We start from the raw sequence: 20,978 nt of genomic DNA on the forward strand, positions 1-20,978 counted from the left end.
AATTTGGGAACCTACCTCCCCCATCGAGTGACCTACTGAAACTGAAATATTTTGAGGTAGGTCAGGCAAGCCGAAGTCTCGGTGTACAGTAAGTGCTCAGTAAAAGTCGTGGTGGCTACTGCTTTCAAGACTTATTATGAACCGTCGAAAACTTACACTTTGAGCCTTTAATAGGGTGGGCAGAGCGGCCTCTCTTGCTCACCCCCCACTTTCTCCACTCGTCCCACCACCTGGGCGCTTCCCCTCGTTTTGCCCCACAGTCCAGCCCGATTCCACGTGTGCTGTGTTTTCCCGGACGTCTCTCCACAAAACCTGTCACCCACGCGGGCTCCTTTCGGGAACCCCAAGGGGGCAGTCTGGAGGAAATGCACGCCTCTCTACGTCACAGCCGCGGCCACCCCCGGCCTCGGATAAGACCCAGACCGTGCGCCCCGCCCCTACCCGGAACCCTGGGGCCGGGGAAAGAAGCACCTCCCTCGGTCGCACAGGTCACCGGTGCACGGGTGCTCAGGGAGAGCCTGTTGGCAGCGGCGGGTCTAAGGTCTGTACATTTGAAAATCATTCTAGTGGCCTGAGAACGGTGTGTGCGCGCTGAGTGGGCGTGGTCAGTCGGAAGAAGGAGGGGCTACACTTGAGGGGGCGTGGCCATTGGGAGAAGGGATTAGCGGAGTTCCCAAGGAGGCGGGGTCTACCGGAAAGAAATACCTTCGAAAAGGGGCGTGGTTAGCAAAGAACCGATCTAGGGGCGGCGCAAGGACGAGGGGCGGGGTGGGAGCCTGGGAGGTTACGTTTGGAGGCGGGGCGCGGTCCAGTGGGGCGGGGTCTAAAGAGGGCGTGGCCAGGTGGCCTGGCTAGGTTCCCACTAGGTGCGGTCTGGGAGGCTAATCCTAGTTGCAGTGCGCAGGGTGGGACCTGGAGCCGCTGATCCTCCTTAGACCTTCACGGATCCGGCCTAGGTAAGCCGGAGGCCCTGGACAGATCCAGGACTAGGGAATTTGGAGGTGGAGAATCTTCTCATTCCAGGTACCGGCTTGCAGGGGGTTCTGGGGGCCTGTCCATGCGCGTCTGCATGGTCTAGAGAGGGCATCCAGTGAGCAAGCGAGTGGGTCGCTGGGCGTCACACGTGTCGGTGTAGCTGGGCGTACCTGCATGCGCTCTTCTGTGTTTCCTGTGCAACCCAGGAATCCTCTGATTCCACTTTCGCTGGAGCGATCCCAGATCGGTCGCTCCACTTCCTCGCTTAAAACCCTTCCAAGGCTCCCATTTCATCGCACTGAGATTAAAATCCTGGTCGCACCAGCTCCTGCGCGGTCTCTCCCCGCCGGTCTCTCCCTGACCTCCTCGACTTCCACTCCGTTCCTTGCTCGATGCATTGCAGCCACATCAGCTCCTCCAGGGTGTGAAGTGTAAAAGTAAAGATTCATCTCACTGCCAGGTCTTTGCACTTGCTGTACCTGCCACCCGGACGACTCCATATCTTTGCAGTGCTGCCTCCTTCTGTCCTGTGGTCTCAGCTCCTATGTCATCAACTTCTGGAAAAGGCCTTCCTGACTTTGCTGCTTAAAGCAACCTGCCCCCTCCAGCCTTCTTTATCACATCTTCCTGTTTTATCACCCACATTGATTTCTCTTAGAAATTATCTTCGTTCATTGTTTTCCTGATGTGTCTTACCTATCAGTCTTTGTACTCTGGAGGGGAAGGCAGGGATTTGATCTCAGCATCTCCAGGGTCTAGAGAGGGCAAAGTGCACACCCAGTGCTCAATATCGTCAGTGTTTGCTCAATTCAAATGTAAGACCCCAGAGCCCTTAGCCCCCCTGTGTGGGTGTTGTGTGTGCTTGTGGCTGTCTCCTATATGTGGTGGCACTCCTGAGCTCAGCCCCTTTCCCGGTTCTCCCCCTTTCTCTCTCCCCCACCACCCAAATAAATTATCTGAAAGGCAGGAGGATGATTTAGTTGGACTTTGAACTGACCTGTGCCCACCTTGAAATCCCCAAAGTAACCTTGACTTGCCGTGATCCACCTCCACTCCCACTAAGGGGGGGCCTGAGGCAGAGGAGTTTGGAGTTGGGAGAGAGAAGACCAAGGCCGCAGAGCCTAGCCCATCTGACAAACAGGAAGTGGGCAGGTATTCAGAACACACCTGGCTTCAGGTATGCAGTGCCTGGAGCCAGCTCCCAGCCCAGCTGCCCTCCCCTAAAGCTGGCCAAGACTGATCTGGAAACTTCCTGCCCCTTCCTGGCCCACAGACCTCTGACTCAGGAAGCAGGAATCAGACCCCTCTGAGGCATTCACATGATGTTGAGGAGTGGGGGGATTAAGAAATAGACGCCCTTCCCTCCCACCCAAGGCAATTTTATCTCCCAACATTTGAGACACACTGGCCCAGGGGCCTGTGGAATGATTCTGAAGCTCCCAGAATGCCTTAGAACGAAGGAATGGATGGGCTCCAAAACACAAGAAGAAACTGCAAACACAAAATTGCTACTCACTGATATTTCTCCAAATGTGTCCTTGCATTTAAAAAGTGCATGGGGAGTAGATCAGTAGTAGAGCGCTTGCCTGGCAGGTGCAAGGCCCTGACCTCCATCTCCAGCATTGGGGAAAAAAAATGCTAAAAAGAGAAAAATAGCATCACATGCTAAAGGGATAAGTTAGATCATCTCACATCCTGAGAAACCCCAGGACCACTGCCCCAAAACAGTGCATGTTTGTAAATTCATCCCCCTTCAGGGTTTTCCACCCAGAGAGCCACCTGGTGGATACCCTCAAAATTCTCCTGGTCCTTACTGAATGAGACCTCCCTGTCTACCTGTGGAAACTTCATCCTGCCTTCTGAACCTGCATCACATCCCACCTGGGTTTGTCTTTCCACCAGGTACTCCATGACATCCTCCACCAAGGACAGGGGTTCCCATCTCTTTTGTCCACTTTGGGGGTCCAGTTCCTGGAACAGCACTTGGCACTGACACACAGGACACTTCAGTGACTCGGTGAATTAAAAAACAAATTTCCCCATGCTGGGTGGGGATGGAGCCTGGAGACTTGTGCATGCCATCACCGAGCTGCACCCCCAGCCCCGTGAATCAAGTTTCTATGAAATGTGGTGGTATACAACAGCTTCATTTTTTTCACTTCAGAAAGATCATTTTGCATCAAGTGTGGGGGCTACGCCTGATCCCAGCTGTTTGGGAGGCCGAAGCAGGAGGATCCCAAGTCTGAGGCCAGCCTGAACAACTTAGCAAGACCCTCTCAAAACAAAAATAAAAGGGCTGGGAATGTAGCTCAGTGGCAGAATGCACCTGGGTTCAATCCCCAGTATTGAAAAAAAGTTATGTTCCATTTGAGAGTAATGCTTATGTTACATCTTCTCTCTTTGCACAAATTCCATAGATGCATGACTACTTCCCTGGAACTACAGAACTCCAAATTAAAGAACTTCCTTGAGGCAGACATTATATCATACAAAGTTATTAGTAGACAGAACGTATATATATATATATATATATATATATATATATATATATATATATAAATTTTATATATACGTTTTAAATATGTTATATATAATAAATTTTATATATAATATGTAAACATAAAATATAACACATGATGTAATATTATGCCTAACATACAGATGTTATATATTACAATAATACAATGTATTATATAATACATAAATATATAATAGATACAATACATATTCAGAAATATATATTTTTTTTTGAGAGAGAGAATTTTTTAATATTTATTTTTTAGTTTTCGGCGGACACAATATCTTTATTTGTACGTGGTGCTGAGGATCAAACCCAGGGCCATGAGCATGCCAGGCGAGCGCACTACCGCTTGAGCCACATCCCCAGCCCCAGAAATATATTTTATGTAATTCTATTTTTACATAATATTAAACATTTAGAAGTAAATTTATGTAATGTTTATTTATAAATAGAATACATGAAACGTAGTTACTCAAATCAGATTTTTATATACAACATATGTATATTAGTTTATTTTTATGTAATAAATACTAAACATAAATTTATTTATTTATATATAAAATTATATAATCTTGGGCCAGGGATATAGCTCAGTAATATAGCATGTATTTTGCATGCATAAAGCCCTGGATTCAATGCCCAGCAAAAATTATGTGTGTGTGTGTGTGTGTGTAAAATCCAGTTATAAGTAGTTTGTTTAATTTAGAACAGAATAGATGTATGATATATATCATGGGTATTTACATTATACACACACACACACACACACACACGTATATCTCATTACACAGTTGTACTTCAAGATGTGATAGAATGTGGACTGTCATCTCCAAAAGCAGGGCTCATTATTTTCATTCTGCAGATGTGGAAGACCAAGCCTTGTTGAAAGTACAGAGCTCAACCCTGGCACCCTCTGCCCTCAAGATGTCCATGCAGGGGCCACAGAATGGAGAGGACCTCAACCACCAACCCTGGTACCATGGACTCCTATCCCGCCAGGTACCACTTCTGCAGGGTCTCAGCACTATCTGATGGGGAATCTCTCCCACCTTCCACTCAGGGACTTAGTGCTCAGGTTTGTTGGGACTGGTGGCAGGGGCACTGTTATCTGTCATGAAGCTTGGCTGGCTGTGCACTATCACTTTCTTTATTTCAGTTTTCACCATCTTGGGATCATGTTGAGGAGGATAGTGATGAAGACTGAAGAGGGTCTTAATGCCCCCCAAACTACCCCATCAGTTCTCTATCTCTCCCTTGGAGCCCTGTCTCTCTCCTGGCATCTCCCTTTCAGTGCAAGGCTCCCCACCTCCAACTCGGTGTCACATCCCCAGGAGGCCTGGGACTCTGAATGTCCAATGAGATTCTGGGAGATTTTTGGTTTTTAACCCCCCCCCTCCTGGAGCCAGACATCCTGGGTTCAAATCCCAGTACTCTGACATGTACATTCTATGTGATCTTGGGCAAGTTATTTGACCTTCCTGGGCCTGAGTTTCTCCATCTTGAGCATGGTCATAATAAAACGTCCCACTTAGCCTTGTTACAAGGACTTGGTGAGTTAATACCATTTACACCAAAAGCAGTGCCAGACCCAGAGGAAGGGTTGTACATGTGTCATGTATTTATTCCTCTGTCTTCAGCTTCCTCTCCAGCTCCACTTTGCCTCTCCCAGGGGTCCTGGCCCTCCCACCTTATTTTGACACCAGCCACCACAGTTGCTTGGAAATGTATAAAGGAGAGGTTTAGGGGGACGGTGATCTGTAAGGATCCAGCGAACCGCTTTTCTTGAAGCCACATTTGCATGGCAAGCCCAGGGCATTCACCAAGTTTGAAGTTGCATGGGTCAGCTGGCTACACCAGAGTCTCAAGATGTCATCAGTTAAGAACAATCAACACTGTGAACTTGTTCATGTTGGTTGTTGAAGAGGGGGTACATGGAGCTCCATGAATCGGTCAGGACCCAAACCCATCCGGTGGCTTCCCCTTCCTCTAGCAAGGTTTTACCAGTCAGGTCTGAACATTCCCCACAGAACTTCTGCCCACGTCCCATTGGCCCGCTCTTGCCACATGATGCTGGGCGCAGGGGAGCCTGGGAAATGTAGTTCAGTTGTGTGCCCACCATAAAAGGGGAAATGGTTTGATGTGAAACTACCCAATCTCTGCCTGGCACAGAAATTTCATGGGGGTGGCTTTCTGTGGTGGAGAACTGAAGGGAAGGCGTCACTGTTGACGACTGGTCTGGACTCATTCCTAAAACCCTGCCACCTGCCCTCCATCCTCAGAAGGCCGAAGCTCTTCTTCTGCAAGATGGCGACTTCCTGGTCCGTGCCTCTGGGTCCCGTGGGGGCCACCCTGTGATCTCCTGCCGCTGGCGGGGCTCCGTTCTGCATTTCGAGGTGTTTCGTGTGGTCATGCGCCCCCGGCCAGGCCGACCAGCAGCTCTCTTTCAGTTGGAGGACGAGAGGTTCCCCAGCATGCCTGCCCTGGTTCTCAGTTACGTGACCGGCTGCCGCCCGCTGTCCCGGGCCACAGGGGCTGTGGCCTCCAGGCCTGTGATTCGGCAGGGGCCTCTGCGGCGCAGCTTTAGCGAAGATACACTTATGGACTGCCCAGTCCGCACAGAACATTTCAGGTACTCGCAGTCTCTCTGCTTCTTTGACAACCCCCAACATCCTCCAGGTTTCTCCCTCTCACTTTTGTGGGGGTCGGTCCTGAGCATTGTGGGAAGTTGGGCAACATCCCTGTCTTCTCCCTCCTGGAGGCCAGTAGAAACCCTGCCCTCTCTCCCTTGCTAAATATAATAACTAAGATGTCTTCACGGGTTGCCCGTGTCCTCTGGAGGTAGGTCACCTTGCTGGTCCAGAAGCATAGTTACAGAGTGACTGGATGCAGCTTTTCCAGCATTGGCAGTGGCTGCCCTGCCTAGGCTGGGACTATAGTTCTCTCCTACCTCTGTCCTCCAGGGACAGGAAGTGGAGCAACAGTCAGCCTGCAGACTTGGAGCTCACAGGGGAGTCAAAAGAAGACCACTCTGGATCAGGTGAGTGTCATCCAGGGCAGCACATGGCTCACATTGGCTCTGCCATTCACCATCTGTGTGATCTAGGATGCGATTTAACCTCTTGGAGCCTCAACTTCTTGTTCTGGTAAATGGAGACAATAATGCCCCCAGTGTTGTCACCTACTTTGTAGGTGCTTAAAAATATGTATTTGTGATTATGCCAAGAAACTACATGTTCTTTCCATGGCTGACCTTTCTGACCATTCTTGTCAAATACCCTCTTCAGCGTAGATGATCCTCCTTTCACTTCCTGGAACCTCCCAGGCTAGTTATGGCTTCAGGACCTTTGTACTTGCTGTTCTCACCATTGACAGGATCATTCCTATTTCCCTAACCTTTTTTTGACTGGCCCCTTCTCATTCAACCCCAGTGCCTCAAAGTGGCTGACCATGACCATCTTATCTAAAGGAGGGCTTGCCCTCATGACCCCTCATTTCCTGTTTGTCCTGTTTCCTCCCCCCATATTCAACATGAGCCCTCACCATATGCCAGGCTCTGCCCTGAGTGCTAAGGTACATCAATGAGTAAAAAATCCCAAGATTACTACCCAAGAGGGTCCATGTTCTGTTAGAGAACAATGGACCATGAACCACAAAGATAAGTCCACTGTGTATGCTTTGGGATAAAAATTAAAAGTAGTAAGGGTAATTGGATGTGTAGGGATGGAGGTAGATTTTGCACCTTTAAGTAATTGTCAGGAAAGGCTCCACTGAGAAAGATTTGAGGGACAGGACAGGAAGGAAAAGTGTGGATGACTGGGGTTGAAAGTGACCCAGACAGAGAAATAGGCCATGCAAAGGCCCTGAGGTCAGAACAAGAGCTTGAACTGTTCCTTCAAACAAAGGAGATGAGTGAGCTGAACAGTAGGAATAGGGAAAGGTCAGAGAGATCTTGGGGTTGAGATGATGAGGACTTCCTCAGCCACTGTGTCAGAACTTTGACTCCTGGAGTGAGCTGGGACCCTTGGGGAGGCTTGGAGCCCCCTAGAACAAAGCATTTTAAAATGCTTGGAAAATGCAGTCTCCTAAAATTCTTGGTATCATTTTAAGTACTAATAACCCCAGAGGTCAACATGCCACAAACTCACAAGGCATCATTTGGAAGTTTAATAAGTTCATTTTTTGACACTTGTGTAGTTTTTTGAATAATATATTTTTATTTTCTATTTTGTTCAGTCCATGCTTACCATCTTCAATCACAAGGGCAAAAATGAAAAACTCAGATTTAAAATGTGGGGGCTTGGGTATGGTTCAGTGGTAGACATTTGCCCAGTACACGTGAGGCCCTGGGTTCCATTCCCAGGGCCCTACCCCACCCCCCCCCAAAAAAAAAAAGAGAAATGAAAAAGTTAAATGTAGTTTTCAAACTATTGGTAAGTGTGTGTGGCCTTTATACTGGAGAAGTTGTTAAGGTACAAAACTGCACCCCAAGTCAGGCTGGGATACTGTGTTATCCACTGAATGAGCAGATGAATCAGAAGGAAATCATGAATCTCCCACCTGCCCCCACCTTACCAGCTATTCTCTCAGTGCACTCCCATCATCCCCTCTTGTATGATCCCCAGGAACCTCTACTATGCCGATATCTGCCCTGCTCCGGACAGGCAGTGACCCCGTGTTGCCCAAGGCCCCCGCTCCCCTGGGGACTATTGCTGACAATCTCAGAGCCTCGGATGGCCAACTTCATGCTAAGGCACCAACCAAGCCCCTCCGGACACCCTCACTGGCGCTTACTGATGCCTCTGGAAGACCCTCGACCTACTGTGAGCTGGTGCCCCGCGTGCCCAGTGCCCAGAGAATGCCTCCTGGCCAAAGCTGTTTGGAGCCAGAGTCACCATGGTGGGAGGAGGAGGAGGAGGAAATGGTGAAGGAGGACAAATGTTTTGCAAGACCACAGAACGAGGTCTCCTTTTGCCCCCCTGATACCCGATCTTGCCTGCTGGGTCCCCAGAATCGGCCCCTGGACCCCAACGTCTTGTGTATTCTCCGTGGTTTGTTCCTGGATCACCATCCTGAGAGCACCGCCCTCCACTTGCTATTGGTGGACTGCCAGGTGAATCACCTGCACCCCCCCCCCCCACCGCCGGGGCGGGCTGAAGCCAGGCAGGGCCCAATCGCACCTATACTAGCTTCATGGACCTGACCTCCCAATTCCCTCCCGAAGGCTGCGGGCCTCCTAGGAGTGACCAAATTTCAGCGAGCTGCCATGGGCGTCGCTTCGGGCCTGGAACTGCTCACGCTTCCCCATGGGCATCGCTTGAGGCTGGAACTGCTGGAGAGGTGATTCATCGACCTGGAACCTTGCTCCTGGAGGGGAAGTGGGTACGGGGGAGGTGCCCTGCACTTGCTGAGGGGAGCGTTTCCCAGGCTCTCCAAACATTTCCCTATTCACGGCCTCCCAGGGGGGAACAGGTGGGCAGTGCCACCTCCAATCCCACTCTCCCACGCATTACAAACCTCCCTACTGCCCCCAGACCCTTGTTCTCTGCCTCCGCAGGCTAGAGACACTGGCCCTGGCGGGGGCGCTGGCGGTGCTGGGCTGCTCTGGACCGCTGGAGGAGCGCGCAGCCGCACTGAGAGGCCTGGTGGAACTGGCATTGGCGTTGCGGCCAGGGGCAGCAGGGGACCTGCCCGGGCTGGCTGCGGTCATGGGAGCCCTTCTCATGCCACAGGTGTGTGGGAAACGGATGAGGAGGTAGCTGTAGCGCAGGTAATGAAACGGGAGAGGAGGCAGGCTCGGGTCTCTTTGCTTAGGTGTCCCGGCTGGAACATACGTGGCGCCACCTCCGACGGAGCCACACAGAGGTTGCGCTGGCCTTCGAGCAGGAGCTGAAGCCGCTGATGCGGGCGCTGGATGAGGGAACGGGTAAGTGACTGTCTGGGATTAGTCGTCGCGCGGAGCTGGGGACCAACTTTAACTGGAACCTCAGCTGAGCCCTAGGCCCCGCCCCTACCCTAGACTCCTCCCCTGTGTCCTAGACCCCGCCCCCTGGGCGAGACTGGGTCCTAGCCTTATCTTAGGCCCCGCCTCATTGGGGCTTCGGCCCTAAGCCCCGCCCCTGCCCCAAGTGTGGAGTGCTAGGTTCAATTCTATGTGTCTGTCCCCAAGCCTTGTCCTGTCTTGGATCCCATCTTGGTCCCGTGTTGCATTCTATTTCGGTCCTAGACCCGGTCCCCCTCACCATCGGCCCCTCCTTGCCCTCGACCACGCCCTTGACCCAGTCGGGCTCCGTAAAGCCGCGTAAAGCCCAGCTCTGGCTTCTTTCCTAGGCTCCACCCAACCCTAAACCCACACACCGCCCAAACCCAGATCAGACCCTTCCCCTCCATAGGACCCTGCGACCCCGGCGAGGTGGCGCTGCCGCACTGGGCGCCCGCGGTGCGCCTGCTGGAGGGCGAGGAGCTTGCGGGGCCGCTGGAGGAGGGCTGCGAGCGGCTGCTGCGGACCCTGCACGGCGCGCGTCAGATGGCCGGCGACGCGCCCAAGTTCCGCAAGGCGGCTGCCCAGCGCCTGCGAGGTGAGTGCTCGCTCTGCGCCTGGCCGCCAGGGGTCCTGACATCAGGGACACCCCTCAGAGTCTCAGTTGGATGCCTCCAACCCCACCTGTCCCAGGACAGGAGCGGGAGTTTGCACCCCAAGCTTGCACACCATTGACCAGTATTGACGGGAACGCCGAGAATGGCCTCGGCTGCGAAAGGGGCGGCCCCGCCTCTCCGAGCCACACCCACGGGGTCCCATTCCCAGTCTCCCACCTGGGACTACCAGGCCTCCGGGGACTCTCGACCCCCAAGAACGCCCAGCTTCCTTCAAAAGGACTCAGTTCTTCCACCTGGTAGAACGCTCACTGCGCTCAGAGCCACCACTCCCTGCTATCCTGGGTTCCTCATCTGGACCATTCCCGCCTTCAAGGGTGACCTTCGCCCTTCCCTCTCTTAAGGTGGCCAATCTACCCTCAAGCTTACAATGCAAGATGGCTCTGACCTCAAATTGCCTCAGGGGCGGTCCCAAGGTGGGGCTCCCTGAATCTTGTATTTGAAATAGGCCATCCCCAGGAGCCCTGGCTGAATGAGCCTCTGAAAAGCCACCCCTCGGTCCTGCAAAGTAGAGGATCCCCTTCCCTACTAACCCCGCCCAGTTGCGCCACATACTGGAGCAGAGTCCTTTTGCTTGGTCCGAAGTCTCAAGGTGAAAAACAACGATGCGGGGTGCGGGAGGGGCGGGGTGCGGGAGGGGCGAGGGCCCCACCCCCAGCCCACCTGACCCACTTTCCAGGATTCCAGCCTAACCCGGATCTGAGGGAGGCCCTGACCACTGGTTTCATGCGGAGGCTGCTCTGGGGGAGCCGGGGCGCCAGTGCGCCCCTATCAGAACGCCTGGAGAAGTTCCAACATGTGCTTAGCATCCTGTCGCAGCGTCTAGAGCCTGACCAGTAAGACAAGAGACACCCTTCTTTACACCAGGACCCCAAACTTCCAGGGACCTCCAAGGAGACCAAGAAAGTTGCCCCAGGCACCTCACAGCCTTGAGCAGTGGAAACTGGCTCCAGGCCTCACAAAAGGAGGCGATCAAAGTTTGCAAAAATGCACAAGGATCCTGGGGGTGGGGCGGCAGCAGCCTCCTGCCTCACCCTAGAAGACTGACCGAGGTAATCTGGAGGCCACGCTCCTGCCACACACATACACACCCCACAGTTGGGAACACCCAGAAAGCAGTGCCCGGTGGTGAACATGTGGCTTTTCTTGGTAAGAGAACTTGCAGATCTAGTATCAGGAGTTCAAATTCGACTGTACTTCTGAAAAGCTGTGTGACTTTCAGCAGATCATTTCACTTCTCTGCTGACCTTCAACACAAAAGTGAAACCGTGTGCTTTCTAGGGTTTGTGGCTGAGATGAAAACTTAATGTTCAGATCAGATCATGGTGGAGAGTGCCTGGCACACAGCAGGTACTCAATAAACCCTACCCATTCTCAGTAAGCTACAGTGCACAGGAAGGAATGAAGTTTGGTATCTTTCTTCCTCTACTGGAGTGACAAGCACCCACTGACTTAAAGCCAACTCCCATTAAGGGGCAGGGTTTGTCAAAGGTGTGCTCAAGTTCACCTCCCCTTCCTCATTCCTTGTGTGGTCAGGAGGGTGGCACTGGAGGATCTGGCCCCATATCTAATCCTCTAACAAGGCACAGACTCCAGAAACTTTACATAATTTTTTTTATATAAAACGAAATGGCCCAAGCCGAGTGGCGGGAAGACTTGAACATGAGTATGTACATCGACGCTGGAAGGCACAGCGGGTCTGTTGGGATGACAGGTGGGATGGGGGGCAGCAGGTTACACAGGTCTCAGCCAAAGCCACGGGGGCAGAAATAAAGTGCATAGGTCCTAGGGCTCCCCGTGGCCCAGAAGCAGCAGCCGACAGGCCCCCTCTTCCCGCCTCTGGCAAGTTCAGTTGAGCGAGACTCGGAGGTAGGAGGTGGGCACATAGCCCTCACCTCCCTGTTTCCGCCTGACCCGTGTCCAGCCGTCGCCTTTGTCCTCTTCCATCAGACTAAGGTCCTCGCCCTCGGTCATGGAAATGGTGCCCTCGCTGGACCCTGTCGTGGGGTGGGCCCGGGTCTCTGCTTTAGGCGAACTTGAACAACCTAGCCAGAGACGCCCAGAGCAACTGATGTGCCCCCACCCCCACCCCCTGCCGTTCTCACCTTCAAAGTGGTAAATGGCCACACACTGGCCTATAGGAGACGTGGGCTCCTCAAAATCCTCATCGAACTCCGTATAGATGGGGGTGTCCTGGCCCTCTTCTGAGGGGGGCTCTTCAGAGCTGCGTGGGAGAAGAAGGCAGATGGAAGCAGGCCCTCCGAGTGGCTCTCTTGGGTCACACCTGCCTGGCCTCCCAGCTCACCTCTCCTTGTTGTCCTGTGACCCATTGCTGCTGCTGTCTGGGGGGGCACTGGATGGGGGGTCGGGAGGCCGGGTGTGCCGGCCCAGGCTGTCCCCTCGATTGCTTAGGACCCGGCTCTCGGCTTCTGCCAGCCAAGCCTGGGAGGACAAGATCACATCAGCTCCGGGGCAGGGCTCAGAGGTCGGCCCATCCTGCACCCAGAGATTTCCTGAGATCACCCATGCACACCCAAGGCCGTGATGAGAAACAGCTGGATCCCTGTCCCCCACCCGGCAGTGACTCAGCCAGGCTGGCCGCCACTCCACCCCTCCCCCAGGGCCTTCCCCTTACCTCGTACTTTTGCACTTCCAATTTCAGCCGCTCAATGTTGCTCAGGGTTTCTGTGATCCGGGGCTCCAAGCTGGCAGGGTCACCCATTTGGGGTGTCTTCTCATACACATCCTTCATTTTCTTCAGAGCTTCCCTGGGGCAAGACAGAGGAGGAAAGAGTAGCAGGTAAACAGGGGCTCGAAGCAAGGAGTAAGAGATTGGTTAGAACTCAAAGGTGGGGGCCAGACACGGTGGCCTGCACCGGTGGTGCCACCTACTCGGGAGGCTGAGGTAGGAGGATTGCTTGAGCCCAAGAGTTCAAGGCCAGCCTGAGCAATATAGCCAAACCCAGTCTCAAAACAAAGAGCTTCCATGCTAGTAGGGCTCACTGCCTGGGTTTGACTCTCAGTTTGGCATTTCCTGCTGGTGTGAGCTTAGGCTACAGAGCCTTGTCTGCAGATCTTAACCTTGAAAATGGGAATAACAGCGTGTGTGGGCTGGTGTGAGGACTGGAGCAGTACTTGGTACACAGTAAGCCCCCACAATAATTCAATTATTCCTATGTACATTGGGTACCTGGTATATACTAGGCATTATCCTAGCTCTAGGGGGCTGGGCTGTAGCTCAATGTCAGAGCACTTCCCTGGCAAGTGTGAGGCCCTGGGTTTCTTTGCCAGCTTCAGGACGGGACAGGAAAGAAAAGAAACACAGAGTCAAGATCAGGGAGTTCATGTGGAGGGTGCAGAATAGTGCCTGGAGCCCAGCAGGTGTTCGTGATTGCTAGCTGTGAGACTATCATAGTCTCCCATTCCCACCTCCGGGTACATCCAGGTAGTGGGGGCACTCATGGAATATGGCAGTCTCAGCTCAACTTCCTTCTAGTCATTACCTGACCCATGTCACAGATGAGGAAACTGAGGCAAGAAGGTGAAGCAAGCTGCCTGAGACTTCTGGGACAGCTAGAATTCACGAGCAGCCTCCCTTGACTCTAGGCACGCACTCTCTACCTGCCCCTCCACCATAGAAACCCTGAAACCACCTAGTGCCAGATGAAACTTCACCCCCGGAAAAGCCATCTGTCTGAGAGGTTACTCGCAGACAGCAAACTAGAACTTGGCTGCCTCCTGGCAAGTGGCAAACGTCATTCCTGTTATGTAACAGGACTGGGAAGAGGATTTTGCTGCTTGGAAAGAGTGAGTAAAGATTTTCTTTTTCATCTGGCAAATTTTTATTGTTAATATTTAAAGTGTTTCAATTATTAAATAGACAGCCATATCCTTTTCTCCCCTTTTGTGGGGATTAGACTGCTAGATTTCTTGATATTGAACCATCTTTGCATTATTGAGATAATGCCCAACTGATTATGTGTATTTTTTTTCTTTAAAAAAATTTTTCCTGATATAGTAAAGGAGACAACATAAAATTTCCTCCTGTGGTCACCTTGAGGCGTACAGTTCTGTGGCATTAGGTACCTATACCCAAGTATCACCACACATGGTGTATTATTTTGTGATATGTCATTGGATTTGCTTGGCTAGGATTTTGTATCTAAAATCAGAAGTGAGGTAAAAGGAGCCAGTAATTTTATTGGCTTGAGTTCTTGCTCACTGATTTAGGGACCCAGGTTTCCCCAGCCTCCTAAATAAGCTGGCAGCTCTCACTCTTTCTGTTTGCTAGAAAGGTTTGCAGGAGAGGGAAAGCAGTTTCCTCTGGGTGTGTGAAGAATGACCTGTAAAACCACCCTGCTGGTTGGTGTCTCTGGGAGATTTTTGGGTGCATCTGAGTGTAATTATTTTCTGGTTGTTTTTCCCCTGTGCTAGGCAAGCACTCTACCATTCCTTTAAATGTAACCCCCTGGCATGGTTCTGGCCCCTGCCTGCCGGCTCTGCCAGGCTGTACCTCTGATCCACCTCCTTCTGCAGCTCCCGGTTGCGTTCTTCCAACTGCTGCTGGAGCCGCTTTCTCTGCTGCTCTGGGGGCAGGTGGCTAAAATCCTCCGACGCCACAGTCTGCAAGGCGGAGAGAGGCCTGAGTCTGGGATTCTGAAGTCGAAGCTTCCAGGCGCTGCACACTCCTGAGGATTCAAGTCTGCCTTCCTCCCCTTCCAAGGTTCTTGGGAGCAAGGCCATGCACAGAGCGAAGCAGGAGAGGGGCCCAGCCGGCCGCGGGAAGCGAGCCCGGGGGTCCGCCACCCTGCCGCTGGGTGGGCCGGGCCAGGGCCGTCCCTCCTCCCCCAGCCTTCACTTACCCCACGGCCACCTCGAAGGCTGCGGAAGGATGCTAGCCGCGGTTTGACCGACTTACTGATCTCACTCAGTATGGCCAAGGGGTCGCGGCCGGACCGGGGGGACGGGGGTCCGTTAGGCAAGGCCGAGGGCAGGGGGCCCCCCAGGGGGGAGAGGGGTGGGGGGCGTGGCTACCAGCGGGGGCCGGGAGGGGAGGAGCCAGGAGGAGGCGGGAGTAGAGAACGAGGATGGATGGACGGATGAACGTAAAGATGGACGCAGAGAAGGAAAAACAAAAGGGAGAAAGAAAGAAAAAAAATCATAACGGTAAGAAAATCACAACTTGAGATGCACAACCACACAGAACACACGTGCAAGAGCAACACAAAATCCAGGAGGTGGCAGGGAGGACGTTAGACTGCGGCCCGGAGTTCATGCCCCCCCACCCCATCTCCCGCATCCCTTGGCCCTTGGGACCAGGGGCTAGCGCAGACCCGCGGCTGTCCAGGGGCTTTCTGGACTCACAGTCTAGAAGGTGTGGGAGGCACATGCAGGAATCGAGGGCTCAGACACAGGCCAAAGGGGCACGCCACTCAGGGGTGTGGAAGGCAGGAAAGGTCAGGGGAGGAGAGGGCCCAAGGCCAAGATGGCAGGTGTCAGTGGGAGGGGTCTAAGGCACACTGGGGAGCCAGGGCTGTCCGAGGTGGAAACGAGGGTGTTAAGGTCTACGTCTGACACTGAAAACCAAAAAGTCCCCAAAGAAAGTGGCATAAGGAGTGGTGGACCAGATGGAGGCACTCCTGAAGGACAGGCTCACAAGCCATCAGGCCACACGAAATTCCATTAGCAGGTCTTTTCTCAGCATCCCAAAAAGCAGCAGACAGACTCCACAGGACCCCACCCTGCCCCCCTCAGCCTCCGGGGACTCCCAAGCCAATGGGCCGCCCGCCTTCCCTCCAGCCCGGGCCTGCAGCCAAGAGGAAAATTCCTGCCCGGGACTCAGCGTTCCGGTGGCTGGGCCCAACTCAGTGGGGCCTCGACTGTCCCCATCACTGCCCTCTCCCACAAGATTCCGGGCCCCCACCTTGTTCTTTTTGCCGAAGGGCCAGCGCTTGGCACGACTGCGGCCAGGGCCCCGGAGCTCAAGCCGTCCATCTGAGGGGGTGCCCAGGCTGCTGTCGGAGGGCGCCCGGTTCATGGGCTGGCTGAAGTCTTCGAATTCCACGTCGCCAGGGCGGGCGAAACCTGACTTATGCAGCTCTATGAGGACCTGGGAGTCCTGGGGGAAGGGGCAGTGGGTGGACAGTCAGGGGCAAGGCCAAGTGCCTAGTTTGGGGGGGCCCTCCCCAGGCCCACTCCTCAGCCCAAACAGACACCCACATTCTTGGCATCCACGGCGTCGGCAGCCACCTTCATGCCCTCCAAGCACTTGGCGATGATGGGTACCACCTGCAGTTCCGCCTCCGATAGCAGCCCATACCCAGCCCCTAGGCGGGTGGCTCTGCGCTCATCCATGTCCTGCAGCTTCTGTGGGGCCGGGGCAAAGGCATGAGAAGCATGGGTGGGGGCAGCTCAGATGTGACGGGCTCTGCAAACATGATGGCGCTCAGGCCATCAGCACCAGCCCCTGCCCAGTGTGGTGGGGAAGACAGTCCAATATGGAGACTTCAGCCCAGTGGGGCTGGGGCTGAAACACAGGGCCGCAGGTCTCAAAGGTGACCCTTGCCTAGGGACTCAGAAAAGCCTCCTCAAAAGAGGAGACAGTGGAACAGGGCTTTGAAGAAAAAAATAGAAGCAGCGCAGATGATCCCAGCACCCAGGCTGGAACAGGGACTGGAAAAGGAGGCTGAAATCAGAGAAGATAGATGAGACCTAGAGGTTGTTAGAGCTGGGGCCTTAGAAGAGCGAGTAAGAGTTCCAGAAGGAGAGAAAGGCATCCCGGGAAGGAAGCTTGAGTGAATGCACAGCTCCTTGTCACTACAGGTCTCTAATTCTACTTCAGCCCAGGACGGGGATGTGGCCACTGGGGTGTTGCCACATGTGTAAGAGTTAGGCTGAAAGCGGAGGAGTGCTCACATCAAATATCTGGGGCATCTGTGAAAAATAGAAGTGGGCCTGGTCTCGGTTAAAGCGCTGTAACTGGGCTGCATATTCATTCTTGCTTTCTTCTGCCATGTGACTCCGGAGGTGGGCTTGCTGTTTGGCCTGAGGGATACAAGGCAGAGGTTACCGCCAGGTTCCGGCCATGTCCCACTCTGACCCGTCCAGACCATCAGAGGCCCCACATGCACCTTCTCCACATCAGCCTTGGTGGCATTGATATCCTGGTCTAGGCGCTCAGCGGTCTGGGCTGCCTTCTCTGCCTCCCGGCAATCTCGCTCAAACTTACGTTTACTCTGTGGAGGAGACAGAAGCGAGTGAAGCCATCCCCAGTAGGGGAGGTGGGAAACCAAGGTCATTAGGGACTGGTGGGAAGTCACCCAGCAGATGGGGGGCCATGGGTATGCTGGGAACTCTTGGGAGAGGGGCGTCCTGGCCAGAAAGAGGGGGCAGCTCTGGGGATGGGCCACCCTCGCCCCGCTCCCCAGGCCAGAGCTACCCACGACCCAGGGAACTCACATTTTCAAGCTGTTTGAAGCCACTTTCCAGCTGCTGCTGAGCCCGCCGTCCTTCCTGGAAGTGCTGTGGAAAGGAGGGCGAGAAGGCTCACCAGGGTTCCGGCAGGTGCCCTCGGCAAGACCCGGGGAGTGGGGCCCTCACCATCTTCCTCTCCTGCTTCATCTCCTGCGAGTACTTGACCAGCTCAAGACACACACGCACGCTGAGGTTCTCAGCCACCAGTTCCCGCTGGCCTGCGAAGTCGTTCACCTCCTGGAGAATCTGTACGAAGGACTGCTGCTGGCTAAACCTGGGACCGGGGAGAGGCTGGGATTCAGGTTCTCCAGGAGAAGGATGCCCTAGGACCCGTCTCCAGGTGAGAAGGGACACGCTCCGAACATTCATCCCCAAAGCAATGATAAGTTCTGATCCATAGCCCTTATCCTCAGCCCTTGATTCAGATGTGATTTAGAACTCAGAATCGTGGGGACTTGGGTAAAGGGGTATAACTCATACAATGTAGATGCCATGGGCACAGTCGTTCACTGTACTGTTAGGAATTGATGACAAGGGGGAACAGTCTGTGTATGTTCAGTACAAGGACAATTTTTATTACTAGAACATTTTCAATCCTTGGATATAAAGAACAACAATATTCACACTATAGGATAAAAAGACTAGAATCAACATCAAGTCAGTTTTGTTGGAGATTGCTGTCAAGTTACCACAGAACACACATTAAAAAAAACACTTGTTTGATTTCTAGAGTTTTTTAGATTTTGGAATGGGAGGCTCATTCCACTGTGGGCTGGACACTTTTAATACTTTAACCCAGCTGTCTTCACACAAGGCCATGGTCACCGGTCCCATTTCCCAGATGAGGAAAACAGAGGCATAGAGAAGTCACTGTCCCAAAGGCACTCATTTTGCAAGAACCAGAGCATCCTTCTTAGCAGATGAGAGAAGGAGAAGCAGAGAACTTGAGCCCCACACCCAAGGTGGCTGGCTAGGAGGAGCAGATTTAGGACTGCGGGGGTCATCCCCCTCTCCATCCTTACTTGGATTCAGGGTCATCTTTGGCAGGTCTCTTGGGCAGATACTTCTTCACGAGGTTCCTAAAGGAAGACAGAGGCAGGAAGGCTGAGCCACCCAGCCTCAGGCCACCCGTAGTTCCGCGCGCCTCATCGGCCTAGGGTCTCACCGCAGCTGCTTAGCATAAGCTTGCTCCACCTCTGTGCGTTCTTTCACGAACTTCACGTATCTGTCCAACAGGTCCAGCCCCCACTGCGTGTGGCGCTCCAGCACCTCAAACTGATCCTGATGGCGAGCATGGAATGGGGAGGGCCAGGGTCACGACCTCGGGACCCCACTTTGGGCCCACCGACCAGATGCACTGGCAGCCTCAAAGCCCTGCGCTCCAAGGAGGAGTGGCTTCCCGGCGCCGCCCCGGCGTGGCGCAGGAGGAGGCAGGAAGCTGGCGGGAACCCCCTCCCCTTCCCGGGAAGGGCCAGAGAACAGGGCTGGGGCCCCTGCAGGACAACAGGGTCTTGGTCTCCCGACAGCCTAGAGGGGTGTAAAATTTGGAAAGGCTCCTCCCACTGCCCGGGCTCCCCTAATCCCCCCAGATACCGGAAAATCCGGCCGGCCTGGCGTGAGTCAGGGCCAGAGGGGCAGGGTTTGCAGCAGCTAATGGAGGGGGGGAACTTCGGAATAGCCAGGGGGCAGGCAGACACCAAGTTCTCTGATTCGGAGTCCTCGGATGAGTGACTCAGTTTCCCCACTAACTCCACTACGCCTCCAAAAATAATCCCACAGTGGGAGAGGAGGTGGCGATCTGGCTACCCTGCTGCACCCGGGAACCTAGGGATTCTGCCGCCCCCAGAAAAGGGAGGGCTCTGAGGTCCAGCTTGGAGAGGGGGAAATTTCTGGGGCTTCCTGGGTGAGATAAGAGGCAGCCGAGGGGCAGCCCCGCCCTCGGGTGTGAACTGGGGAAGGGCCGAGAGGGGTCAGGGGCTGAGCCTCGCAGCCCCCTCCCCCTCCAGAAGCGTTCCAAGCCCCTAGGTGTAGGTTAAAGGCGACTGAAAGGCGCTCAGTACTAGTAGGTCCCACGTGGGGAAGAGGATGGCCAGAGGGTCCCCTCCCCCTCCCAGTCGGACAGGCGAGCGGCGGGCAGGGACCCAGGGGCCGTAAGATAAGCCGCCGGCCTGACCAGGGCGCTCAAAATAGGTGACCTCGCCGGGCTGCCCCGGCCTGGTCCTAGAACTTCTTTCCGCCTCACTCTCAACCAACCCGTGCCTCAGTTTCCCTAAGCCAGTCCTGCAAACTCTCCCTTAGTCTCTGGGCGTCCAGAGACTCGCTGAAAACTCTGAGAGAGGACGCGGGGTAAGAGGGTGGGGACCCAGGGGTCAGTAGAAGAGAAAGTGCCGAGTCCCCGCTAAGGTACAGTGGGGACAAAGGGGGAAAGTCTGCACTCCAACAGGGGAGAACTTGGAGTCGGGTCGACCGGACTCACCCACAACTCGGTGCCCCAATCCATGCTGCTCCCGCCGCCGAAGCCGCCGCCGCCGCCGCGCCCGCTCCCCGATGCCCGCCGCCCGCCTCCCGCCTCCCGCCGCCCTCCGCGGGGAGACTCTGCCCAAGGCGGTGCGCCCGGCCCCGCCCCGACTCGCTCTGCCACGCCCACTCTATGTCATGCCACGCCCCTTCACGATTTGCCACGCCTCCTGCCCCGCGCGGATCCCAGCTCGGCGCCCCCAAGGGCGGGGCTACGAGAAGGCGGGCCCAACGGACGCTCCGCCCCACTAAAAGAAACGTTGCGGCCCGCAGCCACTGGACCAACCCCTTAAAGGACCCCCACCCATTTTCTAAATCTCTGGGGCCCCTCTCATCCTCCCACCTCCTCCCCCGCCGCAGATGGTTCTTCCCTTCCCCCTTTTCCTCAATCGTTCCTTAAAGGGCCAAGGCACTAAAACCCCCAAAGCCAAGTCCCTCCCCCATTCAGTTGAAGGGAGAACCTGAGGTCACCCGGCTCTTGCGGGACGACCCGGCTCCAGGCGTCTACGTTTGTCCCACTAATGGTCTGGTTCCTCCGGCCACAGGACGGATGGGAGGACTTCGATCCTGCCCAGGACGTGCCTCCGCCAAGGCCGGGTCCATTAGCGCCCCCACCGCATCCTGCATTCTCTCCTCCAGAGTCTCCACTGGGAAACTGAGGACGAACTGTCCTTGGGGCGCCTGTCCCAGGCCTCTCCCCCGCTCCAGTGCAGTTCATGCTTGCACCACCCCATTTTCCAGTCTCATCCATGAGCCCAATCAGGTTTCATTAATATTACTGATCCTAGGATCCTAACACGGCCCCTCCCCTAGATACTGGAGCCCTGGGGCTTGGAAGTCT

The 20,978-nt window shown here is 54.4% G+C and overlaps 2 protein-coding genes across 10 annotated transcripts; one reads left to right on the forward strand and one right to left on the reverse strand.

Annotated features, from left to right (window-relative positions):
- The first annotated feature begins 424 nt into the window (after positions 1-424).
- On the forward strand, positions 425-11,528 carry Sh2d3a (SH2 domain containing 3A). 7 transcript variants are annotated; one of them, XM_058579170.1, is made up of 13 exons: positions 865-956; positions 2,878-2,992; positions 3,140-3,330; positions 4,359-4,495; positions 5,776-6,125; positions 6,457-6,533; positions 8,119-8,606; positions 8,718-8,833; positions 9,051-9,225; positions 9,308-9,419; positions 9,886-10,071; positions 10,596-10,739; positions 10,827-11,528. In XM_058579170.1, exons 4-13 carry the CDS (start codon positions 4,421-4,423, stop codon positions 10,985-10,987), a joined length of 1,884 nt encoding a protein of 627 aa, XP_058435153.1. In that variant the 5' UTR covers positions 865-956; positions 2,878-2,992; positions 3,140-3,330; positions 4,359-4,420; the 3' UTR covers positions 10,988-11,528. The 7 variants fall into 7 exon arrangements, with proteins under 7 accessions (XP_046299863.1, XP_046299860.1, XP_046299866.1 ...); XM_058579171.1 differs by having other exon boundaries at positions 904-1,023; XM_046443905.1 differs by lacking the exon at positions 3,140-3,330.
- Positions 11,529-11,747: 219 nt separating this feature from the next.
- Positions 11,748-20,193, reverse strand: Trip10 (thyroid hormone receptor interactor 10). 3 transcript variants are annotated; one of them, XM_046443911.1, is made up of 15 exons: positions 20,097-20,193; positions 18,786-18,901; positions 18,643-18,699; positions 17,747-17,894; positions 17,606-17,668; positions 17,278-17,382; positions 17,063-17,191; positions 16,367-16,513; positions 16,071-16,265; positions 15,010-15,177; positions 14,661-14,770; positions 12,783-12,915; positions 12,453-12,589; positions 12,253-12,371; positions 11,748-12,144 (listed from the first exon to the last, which is right to left on the reverse strand). In XM_046443911.1, the coding sequence occupies exons 1-15, from the start codon at positions 20,118-20,120 to the stop codon at positions 11,996-11,998; spliced, it is 1,800 nt and encodes a 599-aa protein (XP_046299867.1). In that variant the 5' UTR covers positions 20,121-20,193; the 3' UTR covers positions 11,748-11,995. The 3 variants fall into 3 exon arrangements, with proteins under 3 accessions (XP_046299867.1, XP_046299868.1, XP_046299869.1); XM_046443912.1 differs by lacking the exon at positions 15,010-15,177; XM_046443913.2 differs by lacking the exon at positions 20,097-20,193 and having other exon boundaries at positions 18,815-18,901.
- Positions 20,194-20,978: the final 785 nt, after the last annotated feature.

The sequence above is a fragment of the Marmota monax genome, unplaced genomic scaffold, assembly GCF_021218885.2.
Source record: "Marmota monax isolate L192 unplaced genomic scaffold, Marmota_monax_Labrador192_F-V1.1 WCK01_AAM20220418_F8-fsc00102, whole genome shotgun sequence".
NCBI classification, from domain to species: domain Eukaryota; kingdom Metazoa; phylum Chordata; class Mammalia; order Rodentia; family Sciuridae; genus Marmota; species Marmota monax.

Coding starts and splice junctions, on each gene's coding strand:
- Trip10 (XM_046443911.1), bottom strand. CDS start 20,120: ATGGATTGGGGCACCGAGTTGTGG. Junction 18,902..20,096: donor ATTGGGGCACCGAGTTGTGG/GTGAGTCCGGTC, acceptor GCTCGCCATCAG/GATCAGTTTGAGGTGCTGGA. Junction 17,895..18,642: donor AAAGATGACCCTGAATCCAA/GTAAGGATGGAG, acceptor CCCCGGTCCCAG/GTTTAGCCAGCAGCAGTCCT.
- Sh2d3a (XM_046443907.2), top strand. CDS start 4,421: ATGTCCATGCAGGGGCCACAGAATGGAGAGGACCTCAACCACCAACCC. Junction 9,226..9,307: donor GAGCCCTTCTCATGCCACAG/GTGTGTGGGAAA, acceptor CTCTTTGCTTAG/GTGTCCCGGCTGGAACATAC. Junction 9,420..9,885: donor GGCGCTGGATGAGGGAACGG/GTAAGTGACTGT, acceptor TCCCCTCCATAG/GACCCTGCGACCCCGGCGAG.